The sequence below is a fragment of the Haliotis rubra genome, unplaced genomic scaffold (genome assembly GCF_003918875.1).
Source record: "Haliotis rubra isolate DU_JTF1 unplaced genomic scaffold, ASM391887v1 Scf3, whole genome shotgun sequence".
In the NCBI taxonomy this organism is placed as follows: Eukaryota; Metazoa; Mollusca; class Gastropoda; order Lepetellida; family Haliotidae; genus Haliotis; species Haliotis rubra.
Genome location: NW_025766968.1, coordinates 5,775,299 through 5,801,818, shown reverse-complemented (window position 1 = coordinate 5,801,818; position 26,520 = coordinate 5,775,299). Strand labels below are relative to the sequence as shown.

At 39.3% G+C, this 26,520-nt stretch overlaps 3 protein-coding genes across 19 annotated transcripts in view; 1 reads left to right on the top strand and 2 right to left on the bottom strand.

Annotated features, from left to right (window-relative positions):
* Positions 1-5,107: 5,107 nt before the first annotated feature.
* LOC124282465 (putative SERF-like protein) lies at positions 5,108-8,368 on the bottom strand. Its single transcript, XM_046718471.1, has 3 exons — positions 8,238-8,368; positions 6,209-6,332; positions 5,108-5,671 (listed from the first exon to the last, which is right to left on the bottom strand). Exons 1-3 carry the CDS (start codon positions 8,242-8,244, stop codon positions 5,578-5,580), a joined length of 225 nt encoding a protein of 74 aa, XP_046574427.1. The 5' UTR covers positions 8,245-8,368; the 3' UTR covers positions 5,108-5,577.
* Positions 8,369-11,674: 3,306 nt separating this feature from the next.
* LOC124282464 (activated RNA polymerase II transcriptional coactivator p15-like) lies at positions 11,675-18,655 on the top strand. The gene is made up of 5 exons (XM_046718469.1): positions 11,675-11,769; positions 13,734-13,803; positions 15,062-15,223; positions 15,888-15,993; positions 17,322-18,655. Exons 2-5 carry the CDS (start codon positions 13,747-13,749, stop codon positions 17,399-17,401), a joined length of 405 nt encoding a protein of 134 aa, XP_046574425.1. The 5' UTR covers positions 11,675-11,769; positions 13,734-13,746; the 3' UTR covers positions 17,402-18,655.
* A 705-nt stretch (positions 18,656-19,360) lies between these two features.
* Positions 19,361-26,520, bottom strand: part of LOC124282461 (FERM domain-containing protein 3-like) — a 92,106-nt gene continuing 84,946 nt past the window's right edge. For all 17 annotated transcript variants that reach the window (XM_046718449.1, XM_046718450.1, XM_046718453.1 and 14 more), the window contains one exon: positions 19,361-25,744. In XM_046718449.1, the coding sequence (XP_046574405.1) occupies positions 25,113-25,744 (632 nt within the window). In that variant the 3' untranslated portion in view covers positions 19,361-25,112. The remainder of the gene's footprint in view (positions 25,745-26,520) is intronic.

Below are 26,520 nucleotides of genomic sequence, written 5' to 3'. Positions count from 1 at the left end.
ACATTTTACAAAAGATTTATATGTCCAGTTATAAGAATCTTAGACAAGTTTTAATTACCTTAAAAGCATGTTGTTTATAAACGAACGCGATAGAAATGAACTTGGAATTGCGGTGGATATCAAATTCCATAAAACATAATAGATGTACTGAACTCAGTATTGAATAGTTTTAACAGCTGCCAGTGAAATCCGTAAATTACTATGTCCGCATGGCTTAATAATTGTCCCTATAATATAATCACAGCAATGCATCAAGGATGATGGTTGTAGGCCCAGCTGCAGATATCGAGAAACTATTAAGAGAAGTGCCACCACAGCTGCACAGAACTCCAAGATGAAATATATCGCTGTGCTGAGTTGCCTCCCGTAATTGTAGCAGGACCCGATGATTGCTGGTGTACCTCCCCAATGAAGCTTTCTTCTTTATGGCATAGAGCGACGTTTCAGTGTAGATACTTACACCGTTATCGTGGCTACAATGTGTGACGCCCATTTCTGGTGTCCCCGGCGAGATAGTGCTGGAACATTGCTAAAAGCGGCATAAAACTAAACTCGCTCAAACTACATCGTTATCAAGCTAAACGTCTTCTAAAATGCCGGACACGTGTAGGTCCGGGTTAGAATTGATCTTCAGTAACCCATGCTAGTCGTAAGAGGCGACTAACGGGATGGGGTGGTCAGGCTCGCTGACTTGGTTGACACATGTCATCGTATCACAATTGCGTAGATCGATATTCATGCTGTTGATCCCTGGATTGTCTGGTCCAGACTCGATTATTTACAGACGGCCGCCATATAGCTGGAATATTGCTGAGTGCGGCGTAAAACTAAATTCACTCACTGTAAAATGCCGATAAAATAACCCTCCCGCCATTCTCATTGTGTATAAGCACCACGCACCTGCTCGTGGCTTTCAACAAAGTGGTCAACTCCGGCAATAGCCTCCCAAATGACGCCGACACACCTTCACATAAAGGAATACCGTTCAAAGCAGCGTTATTTGGCCCACCTCGGATGAACCAGTATACCACTAAGGTAGTGTGTAGAAGTAGGTCTGTATGAATAGATGTCTATATGAAAAGGGAACAATGTCCTCGGCGTTAGTTCCACAGTGGTGACAATGATCATTTCACTTTAATAGTAAATGTTTGGAGTCAGTTGAAAGCCACCGTTCTTACAGTTTGACATTTAGAAGAACCCATAGGGTTACCTGGTGCCTTCCAAACATGTTCAGCTGGAAAGGATAATAACCATGCGTTCTACGGCATGTTCTACGTTGTGTGCATTACTCTCGCGTTGGATTCCAGTGTCCATGAATGTTATGGATTGTGTAGGTGTGTCTAAATGGGGTTCTTATCTTTGAAGTAAGGCAATCGATGAACCGATCCATACATAATTATTCTCAACGCTGTGCGAGTCCGTCGTGCGATGCAGACATTTAATGACAGTGAGTGAATATTGCTTACCGCCGCCTCAGCAGTTTTGCAGCTATTCGCGGCGAATTGGACGACAGAATATACAGGCACGAGAGAAATTACATCTGTATGATGGGCCTCCACTGTGACAGTTGTAAAAGCGACAACGACTACCATTGCCAGATATTTCTTTTGGGATAAATGGTCCCTCCAGTCTAAAGTTTGATTGTATATATTTGACATCTCCAACGTTACCTGAGCAAAGACATTATTTCCCAAACTCTGGATTGAACCAAGGAAATGGTCCAAAAAAACACAACCTGATCTATATGTGTGTAACCATCATTGTTTTGTGTATGTAATTATTGTGTATATTTTTGTGAATTGTGTATATATTCATTTTGAGACCGTTTAGATGCATAAGAATTTCAGCTGTTTGTTTAGTGCCGCAAGTTGCTTGATGGCGTCACAATACTGGTGTTAACGGGTGTTACCAAAGTCATAAAGCCTAACACCAAAGTAGTGTTGCATCACTCTCAGAAAGTGGTCAAATGTACCTCATTCAACAATTTGACTGGCTGTGATACATGTCTTGATTGTATATTTTTGACAACATCTCCAACGTTACCTGAGCAAAGACATTCTTTCCCAAACTCTAGATTGAACCCAGGAAATGGTCCCAAAAAACGCAACCTGATCTCGGAGATGGTACGGTGTTCTCCATGTTTTTCATGCTGCACGTGCTGTTCACAAGGACCAGCCCAAGGACCCCCAAACCTGGTTCAAACATTCACATTACAACGTCAGCAGGATGCCGCGACTCACGACAGCTCAGAGGAACCAGGCGCTAGGAAGACTTGAAGCTGGCCACACTGCACAAGCCGTTGCCAATCACTTCCAGGTCAACGTTAGGACCATCTACAGGCTGCAGCAACGTCTCCGGGCCACCAACACCACAAATGATCGCCCCCGTACTGGCAGACCAAGGGTGACCTAAAGACGCCAAGACCGCCATGTTGTGCGACAGCATGTACAGAATCCCTTCATGCAGGCATCCGAAACAGCACGCCAGACAATGGGAACACACGGAAGACCAATCAGTACTGATACAGTACGCCGACGGGACAGCGGGAACCTCTAATGCCGTAGACCTTACCGTGGACCTATCCTCATCCCTCGTCATCGGCGTGAACGTCTACAGTTTCCCTACAACACCAAAACTGGCGATACAGGCAATGGAGAACTGTTCTGTTCACAGATAAGAGTCGGTACTGCGTATCAACTGCAGATGGAAGAACACGAATATGGCGACGACGTGGCCAGCGTTACTCAGACCAATGCTTTATGGAAAGAGACTTATGGGGAGGTGCAAGCATCATGGAATAGGCCTGAACCAGAGAGTGGGTCCTGTGGTGTTCCAGACCCCTGGTCCAGGGAGAGGAGGCGGCATCACAGCGGTGCGCTACATCGATCAAGCTCTCAGACCCCACGTCATACCACATTTCGCACGTCACCAGAACAGCATTTTCCAGCATGATAACGCCCGGGCCCATACTGCCAGAGCTACACGGGACTTCCTACAGTACAACGGTGTCAACATTATGCAGTGGCCAGCCCTTAGTCCTGATTTCAACCCAATTGAACATCTTTGGGATGAAATTCAGAGGACACTGAATAATGTCATACCAAGGCCGAACACAGCCGATTTATTGCACCAGCCCTTTCTCAGAGTGTGGTTCCAGGTACCAATGGCCTTCATCAATCGATTGGTGCACTCCATGCATAGACGCTGTGCAGCAGTTGTTGCCGCTCGTGGTGGTCACACTAGATACTGAAGTCAAGAGTCTGAACAGACCGCAAACGTTCACGTAATGTCTTGAACTTGTGCTGAGTTCTTCATTGATGTGTCAAGATATTGTACACAAAAAATGTTTTTGATTCGCTTTCTGTCTGCTAATCACTTACTTCCTGTGCCCTTCTGATGAGTGTAAATTGGCAAAGGTTATACTTTGGATTATACTATTTCATTAAAGTACATCTTCTAGTACTTTTGTGGGGTTGACATGAACAAAGGACTCAAATCCACAATCATAGGTTCCTGGAGTGTCCAAGGGACACAACTCTGATCGATGAACTGCATGCTCAGGTGACTGGACCACCCAAGCCCCTCATCACCCATAGGATGACATTATGAGCAGATACATGTGTGGGTAGTATTAGAACTACATGCTCGTGGTGGTCTACAAACAACAAGCTGGGTACAAATACACAAAAGTTTCCACTTGATTGTATAAAAGTACAAAAGTACATTTTTTGAGGCTTCAGAGGACCATTTCTGCACTCAATCCTCTCAAGATTTCAGTCAGTCACTTTGGGATAATCTATCGATTGTCAACATCATTGAGAGCCTTCTTCTGTGTGATAGCACTATGTAGTCCATGCAGGTGTTACCTCTCTTGTTCCATTGATAACATATTGATTTTCAAAACAGAGCAACAGATGCAACAAATGAAAGGCATTTTCCTCACATTTACATCGAAATAACACATGTCATTTTCCCCAATTAGCTTGGCACATTGAAGTCACAAGCAGAGATGGGGTGGTAGCAAACCACAGAAGGCTGATCACCTGGACAAATCTCGGACTGAAAGCCTACAACTATTTTCAACAAGACATGTTCGCATGCACCATTATGCCCCTTGATTAACATTGAAATAAAATTCTTAAAAAAATTCTAGTCAGCAATTGGACAAATCAGTTTTCTCTCTTCACATACTAAAGCCAATAAATACATGGTAAATTACAAATAGTGATCCCTATTGCATACAGACTCTGGATAAACTTTGTATTTACTACTCACTAAAATATGCCTTCCATTGCAAACTTGCTTTGTCTGGAAGAGCCTGCTAGCAATAGCACAAATGTTGGATATTTTATGTTGGGGTAGGGATGGGTGTGTGTGTGTGTGAGCGTGCATGCATGCATGTGTACACAAAAAATAGCTTCACACATTTTACTGATTTCGGGAATCAAACCAACCCAGGTTGTTGGCCTAACTATCAAAGGCTTTAACCACAAAGTTCTGCCATTGCCCATGTATGTATGAGAGCACTGGTTCACTTGAATATCTACAATCTTGCAGCCACAAATCAACCCAAGTTGATTGTACAAATGTACAAGCAACAACCAAGACCACTGTCATTAATTACACTGTGAGCCAGGTTAATTCTAATAATCCCATCCTCAAACACCGCTCTCTGACAAGCATGGGCTAGTGGGAACCTACACTCAGATAGAATGTATGATGGTAATAAATCATGGACAAAACCAATGATCAACAGATGGCTAAGGGATGCAACTCTAAGTAATATTTGCACCTATAACCACAGGACCAAGTTCTCTTACAAAATTGAAATATTTGTTTGTTTGTTCTGTAACGCCATACTCAGCAGTAGTCCAGCTACATAGCAGTGGTCCGTAAATAATCGAGTCTGGACCCGACAATCCAGTGACCAACATCATGAGCATCGATCTTTGCAATTGTGATATGATAACATGAGTCAGCGAGCCCGAAAACCCAATCCCTACTCCTCTTACGACAAGCATGGGTTCTGAAGACCGATTCTAAGCTTCATGGGTTATCAAATTGAAAATAACCATGCTAACCGAGAAACAAAGCAGACCAAAATACAGACATCTGAACATGGTTTATTCGACATTTCTCAGCGAGGCCATCTGCATGTAGATGATATGGGTATACAAAGGAACCTCAGAATTATAGAAAATGTCATCTCCTACATATTTGTGCTGTTGACTATTCACTTTTGTATAAAAAAGTCTGCCTGGTCATGGTTATGAAAAATTCCAGTCTTGTTAATCCCACAAAGAATGGACCAAATTTTCAAGAGACTTCATAAAACCTGCAACCATTTCAAATACTATAGCCACATAAAATATATAAAATCCATACAGAAGCTACAATGTTAACAGTGTTTTTTATATATATTACAGAACTGATAACAGAATGTTATGATACATGATTGTATTCACAGTGATAAGGACATTTCACAAGACTTTCCACCAAAGTTCTTTGTCAAGTAAGACAACAGGTATTTCCCTACTCCAACTCCACTCTCAGAGGGGCATTTTACGGGTCAACAGGTCACTGACCCCCCACGGCCCCTTCACCTTCACCATCGCCATCGCCTTCACCTTCACCTTTCTTTGACTGTTTCTGTCGCATTATCTCTGCATCCCTGAAGAAAAATTGAATGGACAACATGTAGAATGTTGAGATAGACTGAGACATTCTACACATAGCTAGTATGATGCATGGGTCCACTTATGATAAGTATCAGTCAATTTAACATTATGCAGTCAAACACAATTGTTGACGGAGACAATACATGAATAATTTGAGTTATCCAAGGTTTGACACAACCACAAAATGATCACTGAGGACAGAATATGCAAAGACTCAACTTTTACTTCAAGACAAATGCAAATCTGTAACATCAAAATTTGATGGAACAATGTTTGAGTGTACTTTCAGACAGATTGTGAGAGCTCAAGTTGGAAAGAAAACAAGCATGTCCAAGTGACTTGAGTAACACTAATCTACTTAACATTGCCCTAAAATTTCAATGAAAAAAAAACATGTTTGAACTAGCATCAGTGGTGCTGAACCAGTGAGCATGGTCCCAGGCTTTTCTTTTCCTACAGCCTTCAAAAGCTGCTTCAAACTAAGAACAAGTGCATGTGTGGCTGTAAATATGAATTGGTTTTTATTTTACCTGTGTCGGCGCTCCTCAAGGGACATGCCTTTGTTGCCTGTCTTATTCTTGGCAGCTTTTTGCTTGTCAACCTGCTGCTGCTTTTTCATGTTCTTCTCACGGGCCTTATCCCGCTGGTTTCCACCTGAGTAAACAACTTCTAATTTAGTCAAGTGGGTTTAACATAGCATTCAAGATTATTTTGTGTGTTTGTTTATGTGTGTGTGTGTGTGCGTGCATATCTTCAAGAGAGTGGGTGGATGAGTGAGCGAGTGAGTTTAATTTTACGCTGCACTAATCAATATTCCAGCTATATGACAGCAGTCTGTAAATAATCGAGACTGGACCAGACAATCCAGTGATCAACAGCATGAGCATCGATCTACGCAATTGGGATACTATGACACATCTCAGTCAAGTTGGCGAGCCTGACCATCCCGATCCCTTTAGTCGCTTCATCATGGGCTACTGAAGACAAATACTAACCCAGATCTTCACGGGTCTAGTGGGTGGGTGACAGAGAGAGATTGAGATATGGAGAAATACCAGGTCTATAGTGCAAGCTCAAAGCCACACCTTCACTGTGGATACCCCACTATAACATGGTGTACCAACACTGAGTTGATCAGTCCTTGTTTGAAGCGATAGACATGGAAACCTGAAGACGTGAAGTACCACCTCTTACATCTTTTGGTATGATGTGGCAGAAACTGAACCTGATGTTTGAAGACTAAGTAACGGTAGATGAATAGTGAGTAAGTTGGGCCAACACTGACTTTAACAGTATTTCAGGTATATCACAGTGTGTCAGATACACAAGCGAGTCAAACTGGGATTCAAACCCACATTCAGAAGTTTCTGGTATGCTGAAAGTTTATTGGATGCTGAAAGGGTGGAATGCCACACAGAGCACCTTAGATGACACATGGCCCAACAGGACAAGCTGGAATTACTAAATTGTTTACAGTTTCAAAATATACACAGGAAAGATTCAAAAACAGTAAATTCAGCAAATATATGGACACCAGTATCTGTCTGTGACTTTGACAAGTGTGGGGTGATCTCTTTCTAGCCTGGATTACACTATTGATGGGGATTCAAGGTCAGAACAGGTTCAAAGTGCTTGTCATAGGAGCTGATCTGAACAGTAAATTTGGAATCTGAGATTCAGGTACTGTGACTTGACTAACTTCATGTCATCACAATCTATACGTCTTTGGTATGTTAGAAATATGATTTGCATGTACACAACCCTAATCATTGCTGTTCAAAAGAAAGGGTGAATAATACATTTAAAAAATATATATATTAAAAAATCTCAAACCAATAAGTTTTCATTCAGCCTACTAAACTAAAAGGCCTCAACAAACTAAGGAATGTTGGCATATATCGTTGAATATGGTTTTGATATGGACATGTATTAAGTCGATTTATTTTTAAAGATGGTTTCATATTTGTGTACGATTGCCTTTACAATGATATAAACCTGTCCAGGAACGCCTGTTTCACATCCATTGTCGCTTCTCTGATTATGTACTATGTAGTAAGAACCGCTCTGCTGCTTCCCCTTTACCTATACATTGTACAAGCATCAGATTATGATACAAAATTTACTATTCGAATTTGTTTTGTACATAGAACCCAACCAATACTTCTAACTTATAATCATGATAATAGATTCGACGAAAAATATTAGTCAAACTTCTAATGACTGGATTCATATTATCCGCTACCGCATTTAAAAATATCTTGTTTACAGCACTTTCCACCAATGACATCTTGTAATCGAACGGCAGAACATAATAAAGAAACGTCAAATTACAATAACAATTAAGGTTTACTACTGGCTTTAGGTTTATCACCTGTTTATGGGTAAGCCAGAATATCTAAAGGCCTTATAAAAATTATCATCACAATTTACGACACTCCGTCTCTCAGAGCTTGTCAGTTTCCACCCGTGACCTCATTTCTATATTTTACTGTACATGATTTTATTTTAGCAAAATTGAATATTGGTGGTATGAATACAGAATATGTATGTCATACGTACGAGTCATCTTCCAAGGCTTTTCTTGTCCCGCAGACAATAGAAAAATGGATAGAGACGTGGAACCAAAGACTTCTTTCCCTTGTTGAGCAATGAACTTATGTTTAGGTGCTTACTGCGCATGTGCATACGTTGATGATGATGCTTTCCTAACAGGTTATCACAAATATATTTAGGTTTCATGAACGTCAGTTGAAAAATAATAAAGACCAAAGGAATGCCGAAAAATGACACGAGAAAGGATATATAGAGAATACTACACGAGGTCTCGTTACATACGAATTATACGAAACGAGTGTCCTTCCTATGGTATCTGACCGAGGTCAGAAAAGGGGTCGTTGTCGGCACAGGTACTACAGATACGTACCCCAGGTACGTTTCTGTATACAGATATGTACCCTAAACAAAGTCAAAATACAGAAACGTACCCGGTACCCTAAAAGGCGGGCGAGTCCATATTCCGCAATCCAAAACCGAAACCGCATGTACTTGTTCCCGTTCAACTGATTGCGAGTGGTATTCATATGCATCGCCAAATATCCGTTACTGTGTATTCTCATTACTTACATAACGCAATAAAATGTATCTAATGCAACAGCATGACAGTTCCGACCAAGAATACGACACAATGGGAATGGAATCGTCCTAGGGTACGTTTCTGTATTCTCATTATGGCCAGGGTACATATCTGTACACAGAAACGTACCTGGGGTATATATCTGTAGTACCCGTGCCGACAACGACCCCTTCAGCTATAATTCGTATGTTATGAGACAGAGTGTGGTATTTTATTTATTACCCACGTCTTACATGCGTTAAATTGACAAAATAGCGTATTTTTAATATTTTTATGGTTTCAAACCGAAACCGGTTTCATAAAGAGGTTGCGGAAGAATGTTGTTCTGTAGTACTCTTTTTGCATGACGTCACACTGTAATGACGTCATTAGGCCTTGCTCGTCTGCCCCCTTGGTAACCGACGTCACGATGCATGTCAGTTGTCATCGCCTCGTACAGCCTCCTACATTACTCTACTCCGTAGCACCCCGTTTCTTGGTTTGCAGTTGCTTCACTCGGCTAACATCACTGGTGGAAACTTTGCGTTTATGTTTTTCGACAGATATAATGTCTCAGTTCGACTACCAATTAAACAGCGATACGGCAACGTTCGCAATGTTTACATTCCCACAATGCATTTAAGTTGTAGAATGAATGAATTCACGTGTTTGTTCACTCTCCTACCCAGAGTTCCATGCGGCCAGCCAGCATAGTACCTCTGCCACAGGCCAGAAAAATGTGACGATTCGTCACATCTTGCAATGTCAATTCAATATAATGTACAAATTTCTTTTTCTCTTTTATTTTTGACGAGTCTACACATCTAACTAAACATCTTTAATAGAATGGTTTAGTTTCACTGAGAAAATATCCAAAAACATGTAACACTATTTCGATTTGCGTAGCGATCCTTTGTTTACATAGGTTGTACGGCTCCACGTGCTGTCATCGAAGCTGATGGAGAGCAAACGATGCAGCTAGTTTGATATCTAAATATGTACTGTCATATACCTTACTGTCGCAGTTGTGGAAGAATATATATGTAACAATGTAAAACATTATGAAGAGAGCGCCGAAAAGCTTCCGTGAGTCCAGTCTCTTCTTATTATGAATATACGCGTTTGATTACAAACAAGAGAAAAGTCCGGTCACGTGATATGCAAATTAGCCTGTGGCAGTGATGTTATGCTAAGTCATCAGTGCCGGAGTGTGGTCATCGCTGTGCCGGAGTGTGGTGTTTGTTATGAATGAAAAAGTAGTTCCGTCATAACGTGACCTAATTGAGAGGTCATCGGTTATCCAATCAAATCGTTAGAATCTCAGGTCAAGTCGTTACGCAGGTCAACGCGATACGACACTCGTGTGACGTACGAGATTAGTATGCAACTACCCATACGTTGACCACGCGGGTAATAAAGTTGAATTCCACATTCCTACATATATACGTTTTTATTGCATCTATGTATGTCTTGTGCTGAATTCTAAAGGATATTCATGACCATACTTGGAATAAAGCAAGTATCACCATGGTATCTTTATTCGTGGCTAGATTGATAAAAGAACTTGTTACAAAATTGATGAAATTCACAAAAGTAAAGTGGTTGAAGCGTTCGCTCGTCACGCCGAAGGCCGGTGTTCAGTTCTCATACAAATACATTGAAGCCCATTTCTCAATTGTCCTCTGTCGTGCGATATTGCTTGAATATCATGAAAGGGGCATAAACCATACTCACTTTACATCAAAATCGTGAGATGTCCCGTGAATTGTGTGCGTGTGTGCACATGCTTGCGTGTATGTGTGGTGTGTGGTCCTGTGCATAGAGCTCAGGTCACACGAATCCTAGTTGAAGCTAAGCAACGTTGGGCGTTGAGAGTCCTTGGATGGGTGACCGTGTGGGTGTCCTCCCATCACGCAGACAGACAGTTCCCAGACACCTTGAAACAACAGTATTTACGGTTCAATGAACAGATTAGATACTACATGTTACCTACACATTATAATGGAATAGTCCAAATATAAACACAAGAAAAAAACCTGAAGCTATATCATTTACTTTGAAAGATGGCCCGAGACCCGGGTTCGATTCCCCACATGGGTACAATGTGTGAAGCCCATTTCTGGTGTCCCCCGCCTTGATATTGCTAAAGGCGGCGTAAAACTAAACTCACTCAACTTTGTGTGAGCACAACCTATCTACAGCTTACCTCATTGTGGCTATATGAAGACTGGTCTGCAGTCAAAATGTTGTGTTGGTACCTCATATGCCAAGGTCGTCGGCCAGAGGGCAACATGGTTTTGTTTTGTTTATTGTTTAATAATAAAACGTTGGAACTCCCTAACTTTTTATTAGCATCAAAAGAATATATTATGCTTCAATGCTGCGACAAATAATAATTGTTGAAAAATTGTTTGATTTGCATTCTAGAAGTTGGTTAGTCAAAAAATGAAGCATGCAACTTTATGGAAGACAACTTCTTGTTTATTGCATAGAGCAACGTTTAGATGTAGATTCTTACACCGCTATCAAGCTAAAACAGGAGAAAATAAGAAGCTTGATGACGGTGTAAGAATCTCAAACGAAACGTCGCTCTGTGCGATTATTTTGTCTTGTTCGGACAGGACAGGACTCCCTTATAATAGCTGAAACATCTGCTGAGTCTCAGATGTCAAGTACAAGTTCCGGAAGGACACTTGAAAAGGAGAATTAAAACAAAAGCGTATGATATATCTTTGGTGTTGGGTGTTAATGTTTGTCTTATAAGACCTTTGTATTGTAAAACTATAGTATAAACATTTGGAAATGTTGACCTCCCAAGCCAGGACATCAGATTCCATGGATATACTACTAGTCATATGGAAAATACGATATACTATTTAGGGCACCTTACGTTTCCGTTTCCGCATTGGAATGGCGGGTAAATGACTTGTTGAGGGTTTCGTAGCGAGGTTGAAATATTCGCCTGGTCAACTGTGTCATGTAAGTCGGAACAATTGATTGACAATGGAGCAGATGATACGACTTGTCCGATACCGTATTGATTCATGCTTTACCGATATCGCTTGTCTTTGCAAGTCTGACTATATTGTGTACAGCACCAGGCCAATGTTGACAATGAAGAGCTGATATCTACATAGCTTCTGATAGTTCAGACTAGACTTGCATGTTATGTGTATGTTCCATGTTAACTTAGTAAAATGTCACAGTTTTATGGTTCCGTAACACCAGGCGTTGGAAAAAAAATAAAGCAGTCTAAATGGTGGAGCCTGTTCATTGTTGACATTTTCAAACCGGAAAATGTGCGTAGTTGTGTAGCTCTTGAGGGAGTAGTGCATTTTCTCAGGTTCCTGTTAGCACCGTGTGAAGGATCAAACTGACAGACTCACTTTGATAGTAAGCTAGGCCAATGTGGTATCGGATAACCCAAGATCCCACCAGGGGACAATGGATGCTTTCACTCAAAATTAGCGTTAGTGCATCAGCATCGGATTATTTACCTCGGTGCATATGTTTGCCATTTTCAAAGCTGAAAACTTACAGAAAATCATTCCTATTTCCTGAAATTACATTGGACTAGGGCGATGGGTTAGCCTAATGGTTAAAGTGTTTGCTTGTCATGCCGAAGGCTCGGGTTCGATTCCCCACATGGGTACAATGTGTGAAGCCCATTTCTGGTGGCCCCTGCCTGTGCTGTGATATTGCTGGAATATTGCTAAAAGCGGTGCAAAACCAAACCAACTCACTCACACTGGACTGAAAGAGATGTCTAATCCATGCACTACCTCATGACCAGTCCTAAGGATCATGAAGGGATGTTTTGATAGGAAAGTAAACCCTAACCCTTAGGACTGTAGGATCAGGAAGGAGATTAAAGGGCTAATTATAAACTACGGATAATTGGATAAATTTATGAATGCCTTCAAAGTATAAGAGCAGGATACCATAACACTATGATTCAGGATTGAAGAGGCACACAAGATCTTTTAAGCAAGAGCCCCAGTTCTTTGTGTAAAGCGTGGTTGACACTTAGCACTATCCTTGGCACATGAATCTGAAAGGTTAGTTGGAAGGTAGGATTAGAAGTCTTGTTGCCAGAGGTATTTGGACATATCTGAAGTAAACCCATGGGTTTTGTATTACATATTTAGAGGTGATAAGGGTGCATTCACTATTGTCTATTATGTATTCTACTAGCGCAAATAATCACTGAACATCTTTATCAGTCATGCTAGAGTTAATATACAGACAAAGTTTACTGAACCAAAAGTAATTTTATTGACCTGGGGTTTGGCCAGTGATGTGGACTATGTGTGTGTTAATTGGATGGTGATGGATTGACTGCCCCAGTAGTGCTAACTAGAATCAGAAAAGATGCACTTAGTAAAATGTAGTGTTGGGAATTGGTTAAAATCCCATAATTGATGATTGGTTCATTACAACCGATCAATCATCAAAAATAATTGGTTAGCATCATTTATCAAAATTTCCTGGTTATGTTTGTTAATGCACACAAAAAATATAGACAAAACATGCAGTTCTTTCAGATTTTTGCAAATTGCACAAAATGCATTTGCAAATTTCACATCTGTAAAGGATGACCAGTATGTTAGGAACATAAATTTTCTGGTGTCTTTAAGATAAATTCAGTCATGACTTGGAACAAGCTTGTAGTGCTTATAAAATGTAACAGACAAAACCAACCTTGTGATAAGTATTGTTAATGCAAACAAGTGTTCCAAAATCGCTTGTGTTCGATTATGAGAAAACATGATCGATTGCTTGGTCATGTTGTCATTGCGACCAATCTTCGATTATTTCAATTAATCGGACCACCACTAGTAAAATGTATTTCTCCCATGAACTGATATCTCTCAAAATGTTGTAGCAGAATTGCCAGAGTTTTGTGATATTTCATTATATTCACTATACACAATTTCTTACAGATATTTTCTGAAAATGCCTAAGTCAAAGGAATTTGTGTCTTCTTCAGAAGACTCTGGTTCTGAGTCTGAGGTAAGTGATGCAGTGGACTGTAGTTTGAATATTTTTTAACAAGACAAGATCTCAGTAATAAGTAATAATTTGTTGGGTTTTTTGCTCAGCTGACTGAAAGTCATGGGCCTATTTGTAATTTGTCTTTCTTGTATTGGAAAACATTTTCCTTCAAAAACCTTTGGATCAGTGAAGCTGCAACTTTGGTACCTGTTCTCACAAATCATGACATCCCAGTTTGTTTCAATATGGCTGTTATATTAACAATGACCAAAAAACCTCTTCATGGCTGTACTATCTATTGTTTTCTTGTTAAATTAGGTATGTGTCTTGTTGGGAGTGTGTCTCAACATGTCTGTTGTTGGGAGTGTGTCTCAACATGTGTCTTGTTGGGAGTGTGTCTCAACATGTGTCACTTATTTTTGTAATATTTTCAATTTTGTTTTGTTTTCAATTGTCAGTGAGAATGATTATCCCCAACAATGCGTTTTGCGGGGGGTATTAAAATGGACACCATCCGTCCGTGCACATTTGTCTTTTCCGGAGCATAACTCTAAAACCGTTCACTATTTCTTCACCAAACATGGCACATAGATAGATCTGGTGGTCTACTGGTGCCTTTTGGTAGTTTTGGATTTCTGAATAAAATGGGGTTTTTTTTGCGTTTCCATGGCAACAATTTTGACTTCAACTGAATTTGGTGGTAGTGCTCCTTTCTGGAGCAGAACTTTGAAACCTTTCAGTAATCTCCTTCCACTTAGCTATATACACGCCAAAACATTTGACATAATCATAACTTGTAGACATATTCATGAAGAGAATTTTGCCATTGCAGGGGATATTGATGACTTTGTCTTCTTGTTACTTATTAATGACTAATTGTCTTCCTGTGACCTAAGTTGCATTCCTTGGATGTATCAGGTTTCAACACCTATGGTTATCCTTGTTTCTCACATGCATGTCAACTTCTTTATTATGAACACGTTTCAGAGTTCTTCATAATAAAGAAGTTGACATCCTTAAAACTCTCTTCCTTGTGTGTATAACGTCTAAAGGCCATTGAAAGACCTGGTGAAATTTGAATATATGAACATGATGAAGACTGTCAGCAAATTGCTACGTATGTTGAGCTTTCACATTTTCTAGGTAGTTTGATATTGTATTTGATGATTTCTTCTTAGAGTTTGAGTGGATCATTTAAGCTACCCAAACAATTTCTAGCAAATATGATTAGTTGGCAAACAAATATTTGATGACTATTGTCCGTTCTGTCTCTCAGGAACCTAAGCAGAAGAAGAAGAAGGTTGAGGCTAAGCCGGAGAAGAAGCCAGACAAGGCAGAGAAGAAGCCAGACAAGGCAGAGAAGAAGGTGGACAAGAAGGCTGGTGGTGACGAGGCCAAGACCACCAAGACCAACAGTAACGGGGAACAGATGTTCCAGGTACATTGTGATGGACAGGTGTGGGGATTCCTGCTTTAAACTGGTCCATGATAAATTATGCTTGTTGGAACAGCGACTAAATGGATTGGTTTGGAAGGCTATAGATAGATTTTCATAGTGTGGGAAAAGTTGAATGTAGTTTGATGACATAGCTTGTATGTATGTTTGTGGAGAATGTTTCACAGTTGTTTCTTTACAGAGCCAGTATTTAAGTTAATTTAATTACAGTTTATACAATTCATGATTAAGTGAATTTTCCAAGTACCCTTGGTGAAGATCCGGGTTAGAATATTGATCTTCAGTAACCCATGTTTGACGTAAGAGGCGACTAACTTGATCAGGTGGTCAAGCTCGCTGACTTCGTTGACACGTCATCGGTTCCCAATTGCATGGATCAATGCTCATGCTGTTGGTCACTGGGTTGTCTGGTCCAGACTCGATTATTTATTATTTGAGTGCGACATAAAACTAAACTCACTCACTCACCTTGGCGTTCCACTCCCCTTGGTACAATGTGTGAAGCCCTTTTTTGAATTCCCCTTTATGCTTTGCAGGAATGTTGCTGAAGGCAACGTCAAACTATGCTTAGTCACTCGGTCACTGCTCCCTTGCTCGCTAGCTAGCTCACTCACTCACCCTTCCATACATACTGATCATGTTCCAGATTGCCCGGATGAGGTTTGCCACTGTCAGCGAGTTCCGTGGAAAGGCAATGGTGAGCATCAGGGAGTACTACGAGGCTGATGGAGACCTGCGCCCAGGGAAGAAAGGTATAAAGTGAGACTGGGTGGCCCAGTAGTACAGGTGCTTGGTATCACTGGGCTACCACAGTCTGAAATACTAAACTGTACATATCACAGTATGTTTGAAAAATACCTATATATTGCATTTGTCAAAATTGTGAATGTTTTCACCTTATTGATTTAAATCATGTCCACATTAGTTTCTGTATCTTTGCAATCTCCTGCCAGTTCTCAAATTTCATTCCAACATGAACATGACAGTAACAAGATTTTTTTTTATCTCAACCATCTCTGATATTGCTGTAATATTGCTAGAAGCCGTGTTAAACTATGCTCACTATCTCAATCTTTCCTGTGTCTGTGGACATTTATGTCCAGATGTGGTGAAAAAGAATACTCCTACGATTGTACACTTATTTACAAACCAAGTCAACTTGATCTTTTTTCAGGTGTATTTATTAAAAACCTGTTTCCAAAGCAAAGCGTCTGATCTATATGTTATAGTGATGGTTGAAATTCAGGAAACAGGCATACTGAGACAAGGTTAAAAATGCTGAAATGACTTTTAGAGGATAAGCCAGGTTTATTCACACACACACACACACACACACAGTGTATATATACACACAAAATAGTACAGGTGTTGTCCTAAATATCACATAGATAAATTAAAGCAATGCCTTTTTCTCCAACATGTTTCATTCTTTACTCTTCAGGGAGATTGTAGCAGTTACAGTATGACGTCATTACATATATATTGTGACGTCACAATAGGGACAACATTCTAGAGCGACAAGGTCAAAGCTTGCAATGGTTTAACATGGGTTTGAACTTATCTATGAAGTAGTGTTCTTTTCAAATTCGTTTTACTTTGTCCGAATTTTGAACTTGATAAAAAGGAAATATTGTAAGTTTAATATCGTTTCCTTTCGCACAGACATCTAGATGTTCAGTCAGTAAGATACATCGGGTTTCAGGACACTTTATTTGTTGTTTATGGACACGAACCCGGGCTCTTACATTTTCTGACTGACCAATATACTGTTCAGTACAGCCTGTGCATGTTATGACATTTATTATGTTATTGTGACGTCACAATATATATGTAATGACGTCATACTGTAACTGCTACAATATCCCTGAAGAGCAAAGAACGAAACATGTTGGAGAAAAAGGCATTCTGTTTTTATTTCTGTGTGATCTACCATATATATTGAAATTTATGTAATATTTATGCTTAATAATAGTATCTACCATATATATTGTTCATGTATGTATGTTAATTTTTTCAAGATAGCGAAAAAACGTAAGCTTCAATTGTGGTATTAAAAGTGTTTTTGGTTTTTTTTTTTCAGGAATCTCACTTACAATGGACCAGTGGAACAGTTTGAAGGATCAGATTGAGGACATTGATGAGGCGGTGAAACAGTTGTAGTGCCTCAGAGCTGATGCGTGAATGTGTGTGTGTCTGTGTCTGTGAGTCTCTCCTTCAAGACAAGCCCAATCATTACATCATTTCAAGTAATCCCATCTATTTCATGTAAAACACTGTATGATGTCACTGTATGTAGAGATGTATTGGAGTTGGTGTCATGTCAGCGAACCTCGACGGATATTATCAAGACTTTCAACATGTTCAATATCAGTCCGTTGTGAGTCCCATGCTTGAGTAATGACTGGCTGTGATCATGCAGCTGTAAAGCTTGTTCGACATTCATGATCTGGGGGTGGTAGCCTAGTGGTTAAAGCATCGTCTTGTCACGCTGAAGACCTGGGTTTGAATCCCCACATGTGTAAAGCCCATTTCTGGTGTACCCCCACAGTGATATTGCTGGAATAATGCTAAAAGCAGTGTGAAACTAAGCTAACTCACGATGTTTCATCTTTAGGAAGCTTTGATGAATGGACAATAACTGGTGAATGATTTGTGTTACCAGACCCTGGGGCTTTGGGACTGTCCAAGATGTGTTTGAGTGAGTCTAGTTTTACGCCGCTTTTAGCAATATTCCAGCAATGTTACGGTGGGGGACACCAGAAGTGGGCTTCACACATTTTACCCATGTAAGGAATTGAACCCGGGTCTTCGGCGTGACGAGTGAACGCTTTAACCACTAGGCTACCCCACCGCCAAAGATGTGTTTGAAGGCTTGGTTCGATATTTGTGCTGAAATGCTCTTCAAAATGAGTGGGAGATTGTTGCTTTGAGAGTTAAGGGAGTGATATTACTCAGTAGGTCTGAGTATACAAATAGCTGGTTTTATATAATCTGTTGAGTCACATGCCATTGTGATAAAGGACAACTTAATTTAGGAGCATATAACCCTGGCGATCAAAGTAATTTGTTTAACATTTATGTAACAGACAATGGTTCAACAGATAAAATGCTAATCTGATATTGAAAAAACGCAAAGTCTGTGTAAGATATCTTTGATATGTCTTGTACAGAGATAGATGTTAATTCAAAACTCTGTACCATCTACCATGATGTAGCTTTGTTGTTGGGAGCCAATATTGCTTGTATCACACTACAGAAAGTAGGATATATTTTTACTGGGTAATTACGGTAAGGGGCAACTGTCCTTACAGTCAAACAGTGCTTGCAGTTATCAGATGTTGTGTTGTGTATGACCTTTTGTTTTGTCGCTGTCAATAAAATTCAGTAAGATAGCTTACATGCTTACTTGAAATTTATTAGCCCAAGTTGGGGTGGTGGGGTAGCCTAGTGGTTAAAGCGTTGGCTCGTCACGCTGAAGACCCGGGTTCGATTCCCCACATGGGTACAATGTGTGAAACCCATTTCTGGTGTCCCCCGCCGTGATGTTGCTCAGTCAGTCAGTATTAGCCAAAGTCTGTTGCTAGTTTCTCTTCTTCAATCGATGAATTCATCATGACGAGTTATTCATGAAAATGTCACAAGATATATTACAAGTTGTTACGCTGCGCCTTTATCTCCGGGTCTCTTCGATACAGTGTTAAACAACCTTGACTCACTCGCAGGGTACCCCGTGGTGGGGATCACATGGAATAATAAGTCAATTGCATACAATGTGTGCAGAGACTGATGTTGTAAGGACTCGGAAGATGAAGTCCTCCATGCTTTGTTTCCAACAGTAGGCCAACTGCACACTTGGGTTCTGCACACCCTCATTCTTCTACCAAGTACTGACAGATGATGACCAGGAAGTCAAAATGTCTGCGAAGGTCAATTGTGCGTCATTTACAAAGATGTGGACAGTGATTTGTCTGGTAGACTTGATAATCTTCAGGCAGCAGAGATACAGCTTGATAATGATAATTTCAATATTACCGATGCATGATCTGTCAGTGTTTGTTTCTCCAAAGCACCTGCTACACTCAAGTCTGTTTCAAACAGAACAAAACACAAAAACAGTTATTTTGCTACAGAGTGGATTTTTTTTTATTATTTTGTTGAAAATCCTTGTAAATGCTCGATATGATGCATTCTACAAAGTAGACACAGAGTTATCAGGCGAGCCAGTACACAACCACGAGGAAGGGAGGGACGAACAAAAGTTGGTCCCCAGAAAATAAAAATAATAGCAAAATAACAGCGAACTAAAGTTGACCTTGGCATGAGGTTTATAAAACATGCATTAATATTAGAAAATCAGTTTTCGTCAAATAGCAGACAAGTCCTGCATGTGTTATATATAAAGCTGTTCATCACTTGGGATGTCTTTAAAAATCCAGGAAAGTTGTGTCACCACTGTCCCTCAGACACTTGGAGGGATGATAGCTACTCGGATGAAAAGGTAAATAGATAGAAGTTGTTGATATTAATCTTTTTTTGTTAGATATAAATCAATCGAGAGAAAAGTGCCTTGAAAAATTCATCAGAAGTGCGTTTTGTCAAGTGGAAATTTTTGAATGGCTAAAGCATCACTGATGAAATGCATGATTTGAGGTTGAAAAGCATGGGAAGGATAAAGCTGGTAAAACTATGAATTAATTAATGGATGAACCCCCATAAATGACCCAGGGAAGCCTCAAATCAAAGTGTTCCGAGCTACCCTTCATCTACAGTGCACCTTTATTTCATCAATTCGTAAATAAATAAGAAAAATATAAATATCTTTTAAATAAAATGCAGAATGTAAGATATATTTTTCTGAAAAATTCAAAGTTTTGCATAATTTCTTGAGAGTAGAAAATAAGTCTGCTGAAAGTAGAGACAATCTCTATGAAATTGGTAGACGTTAAACACTCACTCTTCTCAGTACACTGTTAATCAGGGAAACAACATTCCTAGAACAATCTTGTTTCATCTTTTCAATGTTATTACCTCACAAAAATCCAAATACGCGCTTCATTATACAATGTTTTTTCTGTTTCATTATGAAGTAATAATGGTTAGTCATTCATGAATACTGAACTGAGGTCACATCAGTTATTTGAATCTCGGATATGGTTAGTCATTCCAAATAATTTTTTTATTCTGATAATTTCCCAGATAAGAATTCCAACATGATTTCTGTACATAATCAAGGTTGATAACTGTCATATCGATGGACACTACCATGTACACAGAATAGTACTGTAATACATATTAAGGTTGATAACCGTCATATCGATGGACACTACCATGTACACAGAATAGTACTGTAATACATATTAAGGTTGATAACCGTCATATCGATGGACACTACCATGTACACAGAATAGTACTGTAATACATATTAAGGTTGATAACCGTCATATCGATGGACACTACCATGTACACAGAATAGTACTGTAATACATATTAAGGTTGATAACCGTCATATCGATGGACACTACCATGTACACAGAATAGTACTGTAATACATATTAAGGTTGATAACCGTCATATCGATGGACACTACCATGTACACAGAATAGTACTGTAATACATATTAAGGTTGATAACCGTCATATCGATGGACACTACCATGTACACAGAATAGTACTGTAATACATATTAAGGTTGATAACTGTCATATCGATGGACACTACCATGTACACACAGAATAGTACTGTAATACATATTAAGGTTGATAACCGTCATATCGATGGACACTACCATGTACACAGAATAGTACTGTAATACATATTAAGGTTGATAACTGTCATATCGATGGACACTACCATGTACACAGAATAGTACTGTAATACATATTAAGGTTGATAACTGTCATATCGATGGACACTACCATGTACACAGAATAGTACTGTAATACATTCGGATATTCTATCTCATCTAGAATGTGGTTGGTTTCATGCTTACAATAGATGGTACGTTTCTATGGTCACAACAGTACATATAAATTCTGTGGTTTGTAGAAATAAATCTTGACAAAAGTGGTTGTTTTGAAGGTATAAATGTAGGTATTTCTTTCTAAGTCTTTAACAAGAATGTACAACATCAACAACATGTCTAAAATAAAACACCACCACACATCACGTAACCGACAAACACAGGTGATAGACAGGAAGGAATAAATCTAGGACAATCAACAGCTTAAGAAAGCACTTGTTCAGTGGCTGCCAAGTTTAACACATATATTTGTATGTATATACACTTACAGTTCCTCTAGCCTGGTCACCATACAGAGGAGAGAATATTGATTCTCTATACAAACAGAATTGGAGGAAAATTAAGATATCACCAACTTCAGTCAATATGTTCTACATAATTAAGAATATGTAACAATTTATGTGCAGTAACTAGATGAGTATCGGTTTGTACATACAATCTCAACAAAGATCATGGTGGATATGTCCAAACACATGAACAAATTATTCGAATTAAAACATGCAAGGCGTGTAGATCTAAAATAACATTGTAATGGTAAGCTCAGAAAATGTATAGCGATTCAAAAAGATTAAAAACTAAAGTCCTCAAACAGATGCCTGGGTTCTTACACTTTTACCCAAGCTTCCGTCTCTGAGACCAGCCTTTTTAAAGTTCATTTTAAATTATCTTAAAATTGGTGATATTACAAAACAGTTGTTAGATTAAAGAAATCTAAAATGATTCTGTTCCAGACTTTTTGAGCCCTGCTGGTTTTACCTTCAACCCATGTTCTGTTTGAGGACTTGCGGTAACTACTGCTAGAGAGGCAAAGTCATATCTGACCACAGGAAAATCATAGTCTTAGACTGCGCTTACATACAATATAAACATGCCACATAACAAACACATGTAACAGTGTACAACATAGTATCTTCTTGACACAACGTATGAAAGTTAATAATCTGTTAATAAATTTCAACATGATTTAAAAATATTAATTCGGTTTTTGCCTCTTCCAGCAGTGGGGGTCGATTATAGGGTACAGCCAAGTCCAGATCCATGAGCGATGACACAATGGCCTATGTTACAATGAGATGATCCGAGAGTTATTATGTTAGTCTTGCCAGTATGTTGGACACAACAAGTTGTATTGCATAATTCATGGACTTGAAACACAGCAGAACTGAAGATACAAGCATGTTGTTATTCTAGCTAAATATCTACATTACAATATGAAGCGTACGCAACAAGTGGATAATTAGTACCAATATCTGCCATCATATTTCAGGATTTCAAAATCGAAATCGCAGGAAAATGTCATAGAATGATAGAAATAAATAAAGACAAAGTTAAACAATTATGTATGAATATTCTATGTATACATCTAATTTCAACATTTCAATAAGAAATTCCTCATAAAAATGCCAAACCTTACCATTTAAAATGAAAAACAATTAAATATTTGGAACATAAAACAGACAGAAATCCTTTAATATAGAACTCAAATTTCTACCCCTTGAGATCAAAACACTATACTTTTAAGAAAAAGGGTTTCCAGACTGGCAGATTATTAGTGACAAAAAACATGCGTTCTCCAGTTGATACAGTGATACGCGATATCCCACTTTCATCCTGTGATGCTGAATATAGATACAAGCCCACCCAATCCAGCAGCACTCAGAGGCAGATCTAACTCTCTCATCCTACAGTGGTTTACAGTCGGATCATTTGGACATTCCAGGTCTCCCTCAACATTCAAAGTTGTTATATCAGTTTCTTTCCAGAACTAATGAATATACAGGTAATTCAACATTCTTTCTTACTGGATAAACATGTTATAGCTTCAACCTTGTCTCTTCCCAGATTTTATTCTCATGCCAAATCATTGCCTTTTTTTGACATCTGTGTAGGAAACACTGATTCTTACACCATGTTGAAGACATGTTGTTAAAGCATCTGACAATGCCCTTGACATACTACATGATCAATCCAGTATACCGATGACTCCAACCAATGAAAACCAAGTTGCCCAAAGCTGAGACTTATTTGGGTAAAACATTCCAGTACATACTGTCAAAACTTAGTACTTGCACACAAAAAACACACTACTGATCCAAGCCCGAACAAATTAACACCCTCCTATAATGGACTGTAGCACCATACACTATGAAGGTTATCAATGCCCTTTCTATACTATCTACATGACCAGCATCACGTATGGTACAATGTAACATAGCAACCACCGTATCATAGCAACCATAGGTTTCAGTATCCTCTGTTCCAGGACTCGGGCTAAGAAGCAAGGTAGTCTACTGCAAAGGATGATAAATCTCAGCTTTGAACTTCGAGGATAAGAGAGTTAAATGAAAGTGAATTTTGACATGGATTCCATGCTGAACTACTGGCTGAATCAATTTAGTCTACATTTACGCAAAGCAGGTATTTTTGTCATGATGGATTAGTATAATCAGTAGAATTGCACAAGCAGGCACATAAACTAACCAAAACTTTGTTGATCAACTACATTATCTGCAAATAAATAATTATTCTTGTCTACAATCCATTCCTTTATATCGGAGGGTGCAGAGGGCATATCACACCACCCAAAATTATCCCAGATCTATCCCAAAATAAAATCTTTGTTCAGTCTATTTTGAAAACAAATGCCTCTAGCAGTATAATTAAGTTATCGACAGTGAATCTACAATTGCTTGCTATCCATCTGCACCCTCCTATGCTTCCCTCTGGGTTTGCCCCCTCAACTTTCAGTTACACCTCATCAATGTGCGAAAAAAAGCGTCACAAAACTCACAAGTCACATGATGAGGGCCTGAAATATTATCGCACCCGCGGGCGAGGTGTAAATAGATTCAGATCACGGTCACACAAAACAAGATGGTGGGGACAAATACTTGGTGATAAACTGACTCATTATTAAAGTGTTATTGCATATCTCCACACTGGCAAGTAGAGAAAGACACACAATCGCATTTCATATCACTATTACTGCTGACATAATATATTAATTTTCAAAACAAAATTTCATGTTTGAAATTATTTAGCTAAAAGGGCTAATAATAGACTCACATTTTGCACTCACTGAAATTGCAAATAGCGAATAAGAGGGAGAAGCAATCACCATGGTAACATCCCCACCACATTGCATTACTAAAACCTCTCCTTCACACAAACTGTGTACAAGGACCCTAGGAACTGTCAGAGTCTATATTATGCATTACATTTATTCAATTCAGATAACAGAAGTATCAAAGACATTACAGATGCAGCTGACTTTTAAAACATGATAATTTCACAAACTTAACACTTTTATCTCACGGTAGGCACATTAAATGGTTACTAGTCAGATAGTGTGTATCATGTATGTATAGCGATGGCATACACAGAGTAATGGAAGTTTTCCTGAGTTGTGCCATATCGGTAAGGCAGTATTGTGTTTTTAACAAGAGGTAGAGAAAAATTATCAGTCCCGATCTGTCATTTGTAAAATTTTATAAAAATTCCTGTAAAATGCAATATCGATAATATGTTTAACCATTGTCCAATAATTATATTATAAGTTAATATTATAATTGACATGTAGAAACATGATATGAGATTCGTGATGTTCGTTTAAATCTGTACAATCATTCTGAATACATTGTTGCTGAATAAGAAATAACTGCACTGTTTACTCACTCTCTATCCTACAAAACAAACAGAGTGCTATAGAATAATCAGAAGGAGAGGTTTTACAATGCACGATTCTATCACAATCTAAGTGGTGTAACATGTTTTCTGCAAGTTGGCTTTGTCACTTATTGCCAATGATATGTAACCAAAAATAACTCTGACACAAAAATAAGACGTTATTTCTTCACTTGAACTTGCTGGCAATTGCTTCCACTGAGTCGTCGATATAGTGCTTGACAGGTTCGAGGAATTGCAGTTGTTTCCGTCCTTCATCCAGCAATGGGTGATCCAATTTAGTGTAAAACAAAACAACAACAGTCACCGCCATAAGAAGTACAGCAAACAGGATTGAGTAGGTTAAAACCTTGCAGCAGGTTGCACACATAGATGATTTGGGCGGAGACTTTGATGTACCGGTAGAAGCAGGAGCGGCTTTAGGTGATGCCCCAACTTTGCCGCCAGGCGTTATGTGGTTCTGGTCGCTGGTGATCTTCTCGTACTGTTGCTCAAGCTGCTTAATCTGCTCGTCCAGAGACGGTTTGGGTGTCTTGTCATCCTCTTCGTCGTCATCCATCGTCATGTTTGGTTGGTAGGACGGCATGGAATCGGTGCTGGTTTCCAGGAAGGAGGGGTCAACCGGGACAGATCCATTGACGGGGGTCTTCTGACCGGGCGCGCTTGCAGACACGGCCTGAACCTTCTGCATATCAAACTTCTCCTCTGCAGCTAGGGGTGCCTTCAGGACTGGGCTCTCTGGGACAATGAGGCTGGACGTCTGTGCTCCGAAGGCATTCCCAGGGACATCCACTGCTGCTTCTGTAAAACATGAACAAAAATGTAACATGCTCCCCAAACAGGACACGTTTTTGTGACACACTAACACATATTAAATTTTCAATTTGTCTGTGGTAAACACTTTGCCACTAATCCTTTGATAGGAAATGCATCCAATTTCAGTAATTTCATTTAATTCATGGATTAAAGGGAGACTAACCGAGGACAAATTGGTAATGTAGATTCAACATGACCCAACCTGTGTGCTAACTCACAATTACTGATTAATAAAACTTGAGCAGATGATGATTATCCTTGCTATACCCAGACAATATCTTAAGTTTTAATGTCAAATGTTTAAGCAAACTTCTAATACTGGACCCAGACTAGGCACCAAATAATGAAGTAGTCTCCCTTTAACCATTGGGAATTGCTGGGACTATAGTTCACTCTGACACTGCTGTAGCAGAACCAAAGTTCAACTTCATGTAACCGTTACGTCCGAAAAGTCTTGACATTATTACGCAAAAGGTTGACTTGTTATATCGTAATATACAAACCATTCTCGTACATGACCACAAATGATATCACTTCATGCCATACACAAAGCAAACACGATATGTGTGCTTACATGACATGGGGCTATGGCGAATGATATCACACAATCACGGATACATTTATCACAACCATGCTGTATAATGTAGAGTACTGATGTTCATACACAAGACTGAGTGTACAGTAACAAGCTTAGCACTCACTGAGTTACCTTGACAAACACTGGTGAGTGAGCGAGTGAGCTGGGTCCAATGCTGCTTTGA